The sequence below is a fragment of the Engraulis encrasicolus genome, chromosome 3, assembly GCF_034702125.1.
Source record: "Engraulis encrasicolus isolate BLACKSEA-1 chromosome 3, IST_EnEncr_1.0, whole genome shotgun sequence".
Classification (NCBI taxonomy): domain Eukaryota; kingdom Metazoa; phylum Chordata; class Actinopteri; order Clupeiformes; family Engraulidae; genus Engraulis; species Engraulis encrasicolus.
In genome coordinates this window covers 47,203,829-47,209,265 of record NC_085859.1, presented here as the reverse complement: position 1 = coordinate 47,209,265, position 5,437 = coordinate 47,203,829, and the positions used below count along the sequence as shown (strand labels likewise).

Genomic DNA, 5,437 nt, shown 5'->3' with positions numbered 1-5,437 from the left:
GAAATTAGAACACAGGGAGAAGGCTCAGTCTCATTGGTTCCCATTGTAGCCAGTTAGCTTTGCATGCATTCTGCAGTAACGAGCGTAGGCCAGTCCTTCATGTGGGAAAATGTATGGAATGGAAAGGGGAACCCATGCTAAATACATTGATACTGCCATTTCCAGTCACAAATATTATCAACAAAACATTCCTGGTAAGCACTATGACTGTTGTTTAACAATAGGCTGTATTGACAAATCGTTCAGGTGTGTAGTTTCACAGCTGGTTAGAAGATTTCAACCTGTACTCGCTAGCATCGTGCTAATGTTTATGGGTTTGGCCCCATAAAAATTGAGCTTTGTGACCCAGTATATAATAATCTAGTGGCGCAAAATAATCGAAACGCTACTCAAATGGGGTCTTATTATTTCTAGCTTCGAACTTAATATTAATATTTCAGGACAAAAAATTATAAAAAATCACAAAAATTATAATGGTAAAAAACTCCATTGACACCCATTCATTTTGCACTGTCCCGTGGTTAGGGTTAGCCAATTGTGGCTAATAGGAAGTTCCGTGAGTGAACAGCCCCTGGTGCAGTGCACTTCCAAGTGTATCAGCCTAATTAGTCACACCCAGTGATTGGATACTCTTTATTAGTCACACCCAGTGATTGGATACTCTTTATTAGTCACACCCAGTGATTGGATACTCTTTGGTGAACTCTACGGAATATCCAATCTGCACTAGCTTTTATGAAGGGCCCACTGTGTGCATGTGAACGTGTGCACTCTGTGAACGTGTTCGTTAATAGCTGTGATGGAAAAAATGGACATGATATCAACTAAACAAGACATTTTTATGTGCTCCATTTGTTTGGATCTACTTAAGGATCCAGTGAGTCTTCACTGTGGACACAATTACTGTTTGGGATGCATCAACGGCTCCTGGGATCTGGAAGATCCAAAGGGAGTCTACAGCTGTCCCCAGTGTAGACAGACTTTCAATACGAGACCAGTTCTGAACACAAATAATGTTATTGCTGAACTTGTGGAAGAAATGAGGAGGTCTAGACCGTCAACTCAGTCTGGGGATCCTGCTGACGCTGACCATGGAGATGTGGAGTGTGATATCTGCTCTGTGAGAAAACTCAAGGCCGTGAAGTTCTGTCTGGATTGTGTGCTATCATATTGTGAAACTCACTTTAAAGCTCACAACGAGCTTAACACGCGCAGAAGTCACACAGTAATGGACGCCACTGATCAGCTACATGAAAGGATTTGCTCTCGTCATAACAGGCCTCTTGAAATCTTTTGTCATACTGATCAGAGTTGCATCTGTTATTTTTGTCTGTTGGAGGAGCATGAATACCATGACACTGCATCTGCTGCAACAGAGTGGAGCAATGAAAAGGTAAGACCTGCAACCGTCTTTTAGGCATGATGATGTAGACCTACATTGTCATATGACACACTGAGAATTACATTTTTCCTCTCGACTGATTTATTTCAACCTGAACTCTGTTGTGAATCCATCTAATCAGAAAGAATTTGGTGAGATCCAGTTGAAATTCCAGGAGAAAATCCAGAAGAGAGCGAAGGAGGTTCGGGACCTGAGGAGAGCAGTTGAGACCCTGAAAGTGAGAAATCACCAAGGCCAGAGAGTTTTAATTAATCCACATGCATACGTCAATGCAACAAAATAGGCAGTAAAGACAATGTACCTGTGTATTTCATAACTGCTCTTGGTGTGTCTCTGCCATGTTGCCTGATAGAGCTCAGCACAGTCTGCAGTGGAACACAGTGACCAGATGTTTGATGACATAATTCGCTCTGTTGAGAGAAGGCGCTCTGAGGTGACAGAGCTGATCAGAGCTCAGGAGAAGGCTGAGGTGAGTCGGGCTGAGGGACTTCTTCAACAAATGGAGAAGGAGATCTCTGAGCTGAAGAAGAGAGTTGCTGAGATGGAGCAGCTTTCACACACAGATGATCCCATATATTTCCTCAAGGTGACTACATTCATTGTGGAAGGATGGGTATCCTAACATAAATGTTCTCTGATTTCACTCATTCAATGATGCTGGCCTTGTACTGTATACGGACGGCCATTGCCTTCAAATGGAAATGTTTGTGTAATCGTGTTTAAACCATTTTTGAACATGTCTTTGATCTACAGTTATGACTTAGTCTTTTAATATATTCTGTAAAGTGTGTGTGTGTGTGTCTGTCTGCCTGTCTGTCTGTCCGTGTTTCTCTCTACAGAATGCAGGGTCCATCTGTGATATTCCTGAGAGTACAATTCCAGCCAACATGGTCCTCAGCCACCCTTACCTCTCCTTTGAGCCGGTGAAAACACCGGTCTCTGAACTGAAGATGCAGCTGAAGGAGAAAATGGATTCATTATTTGAACATCAAGAAGCCAAAATATCTGCAGCAGGTTAGACTTGTCAAGTGTGATGTCATAGAAATCCCTGCTATGCTCCAGCAGCAGCAGATGAGATTGTTGTTATCACACAGGTCAATTTCAACATTATTACTATAAATTAAGTCACTTTTACGGTTTTATCCAAAGTGACCTATAAAAACAACATTAACAGTTAGAAGTTAGTTGTGGTTGGATTCAGAACATAATTGTGTTCTTCCAGATTTGCTAGATTCAAAATGGTATGCAATTTCAATCTTCACTCTTGGTGCATACTGTTACTGTGATATACAGTAAATTGCTGCACCCATGATGGCTGAGAGAACTGAAGGTCTTCTGAATGCACAGTTACTGGCTTGATGTAGATATCAGTCGAAGTTGTTGAAGCCTAAGATTCAAAATGTAAATGTATCATTTAGTAGTGATAACTGTGATCGATAATGGTGATTTGTGGCTAATATCATACCTTCTGTCTCAGTGTCTGAAGTACAGGCTGTTGTTACCGAACCAGTGATCAGGGAGGACTTCTTGCAGTGTAAGTAATTACACACACTCAAGATACACACTCAAGCAGTTGAAACCAGAGGTTTACATACCTGTACAATGTATTTAAAGACACACACAAAAATGTCTCTTGCATTAGATAACGGTTACTTCACACTGGATCCAAACACCGCAAACAGATACCTCCATCTGTCTGAGGGGAACAGGAGGGTGGAGAGGAGAGATGAGGCCCCCCAGTCATATTCAGATCATCCAGAGAGATTCGACAGGTGGCACCAGGTGTTGTGTAGAGAGGGTGTGTCTGGACGCTGCTACTGGGAAGTTGAGCGGAGTGCTGAGGAGTGGGTTAATGTATCAGTATCGTATAAAACCATAAGCAGGAAAGGAGCCCAAGGTGATTGCTGTTTTGGAGAAAATAATCAGTCCTGGAGACTAGCTCTCAAGTCCAGAGAGACATGGGTCGTCTTCAATAAAAAAGGCACTAAACTCCCTCTAGTGGCCAGCTCCAGAATAGGAGTGTATGTGGACCACAGGGCAGGGACTCTGGCCTTCTACAGCATCTTTGGCACTACAATGACACTTCTGCACAAAGTCCAAACCACATTCTCTCACACACTCTACCCTGGGTTTAGGTTAGGAATCAGATCATCATTGAAGCTCTTGTGACTCACATGCATATAGCACATCTGGACTCTGGATCCATGTGTGTTGTTATATGCAGGTGACATCTGCAGATTATATGCAGGTGACATAGCAACATTTTGATCATGATACATTTTTTTTCTTGTATGGAAAACTTGGATTTGCATCATTCATAGATATATTACATGTTTACAATGGTCTTTAATTGACAACTTAATTGAATTCACGCGCACACACACACACACACAGACGCGCACACACACACACACACACACACACACACACACACACACACACACACAGACACACACACACACACAGACACGCACACACACAGACACACACACACACACACAGACACACACACACACAGACACACACACAGACACACACACAGACACACACACACACACACACACACACACACAGACACACACACACAGACACACACACAGACACACACAGACACACACACACAGACACACACACAGACACACGGGTGCAAAAAAACGAAACTATCAAAAGAATCATGCAGGTGGTCGGCTATGTGAAATCTGTTTATTGGTAGATGACATTTAACACTTTTTGTATTGCTGTACACTCCACGTGCATGATTTAATCAATTTCAGGATATGAAAAAAGTAATTTGAAAGCTGTAATTTAGATTGTAAATATGTTTAATAGTACTGTTTGTGTTTGTCTAAAGGATCTAATTATCTTTTCCCATTGCAGCCAATAGCTTTTCAATATAAAAACGTTTCATTCACTGTAGGCTTATACCATTAAGTCTCTCTATATTTGTTTCTAATAAAATAACTTTCTTTCATTTCCTTGTATTTTCATTTTTAGGCAAATAGCCTTAGCAATTTCCTGAGTGTGATTCAATGATAAGTTGGAAAGATTTCATTTTATTTGTGTTCATTAACCAATTTCAACTGCATGTTTGATTTGAATGCAGTGTTCATGTTATCTGCAGGTGGTGGACTGTGGTTAATAAAGTGATTGAGCTTTCCAGATGTCTGTCTCATGGTATACAGTGGTACAGTATGCTTGCTATGTGGTGTTGAGATCACAGACTGCATGTAATAGAACTAAACAATCCTAAACACTAAACATGTCATGCACTACTACTTAGTGGCCTTATCCTGTCTTGAATTAGTACAAAATAGACATTTCCCATTATCTGTGTCCCAGATTTGAGTTAATCTTAGCCAGTGAGAGTTTGTTCAGTGATGTATGTATTAGATACCGGAGTGTGGTTTATCCAGACTCTGCCTTTGACTTAACAGAATGAGCAAAGCTCGGACACTTTTCATTCTGAGGAAGATAAAAGGCCACCCCAAAATGTCCAAATTTGACAAAAGCACATGGAGCAGATGACTGGTGGATATGTGCCATTGGCATAGTGGACAGTACTCTCACACTTTCCATAAAAGGCCATCTCAAAATGTCCAACTTTGATAAAAGTTTGCCCTATATTGTCCATATTTGAGTAAAGCAGCAATGCCCCAGATGGCTCTGGTCATGAGGGAATGAGCCTTTGGCCTGTTGGACACAGGAATGTCCACCAGAGTTTATTTGCACTTAAATGTTCCCAGAGTAAAAACGTTTGGGTTTTTTTAACCAGCACAGATACGTCCGTATCTGAGTGTTAATCTACCTTACCTGGGCCTTGTAAATTTGAATCAGCTGACTGTAATATGTACAAGGCCCAGGTAAGGTAGATTAACACTCAGATATGTACATATCTGTGCTGGTAAAAAGTCAGTGGACTCTCAGCTGTGGACACAATTACTGTTTACTTACAATTACAATTACAATGACTGCATTAGCGGCTGTTGAGATCAGGAAGATCAGAAGGGAGTTTACAGCTGTCCCTAGTGTAGACAG

At 41.3% G+C, this 5,437-nt stretch overlaps 1 protein-coding gene across 1 annotated transcript; it reads left to right on the top strand.

Moving 5' to 3' along the window:
- Positions 1-781: 781 nt before the first annotated feature.
- LOC134445117 (tripartite motif-containing protein 16-like) lies at positions 782-3,829 on the top strand. The gene is made up of 6 exons (XM_063194202.1): positions 782-1,393; positions 1,524-1,619; positions 1,755-1,988; positions 2,242-2,416; positions 2,880-2,936; positions 3,045-3,829. The coding sequence occupies exons 1-6, from the start codon at positions 800-802 to the stop codon at positions 3,569-3,571; spliced, it is 1,683 nt and encodes a 560-aa protein (XP_063050272.1). The 5' UTR covers positions 782-799; the 3' UTR covers positions 3,572-3,829.
- Positions 3,830-5,437: the final 1,608 nt, after the last annotated feature.

What these genes read in the sequence shown, in the direction of transcription:
- LOC134445117 (XM_063194202.1), top strand. Translation starts at nt 800, where the DNA reads ATGGAAAAAATGGACATGATATCAACTAAACAAGACATTTTTATGTGC. An exon ending in ATCCCATATATTTCCTCAAG is followed by an intron (nt 1,989 to 2,241) that starts GTGACTACATTC and finishes TTCTCTCTACAG; the next exon opens with AATGCAGGGTCCATCTGTGA. An exon ending in CAGGGAGGACTTCTTGCAGT is followed by an intron (nt 2,937 to 3,044) that starts GTAAGTAATTAC and finishes CTCTTGCATTAG; the next exon opens with ATAACGGTTACTTCACACTG.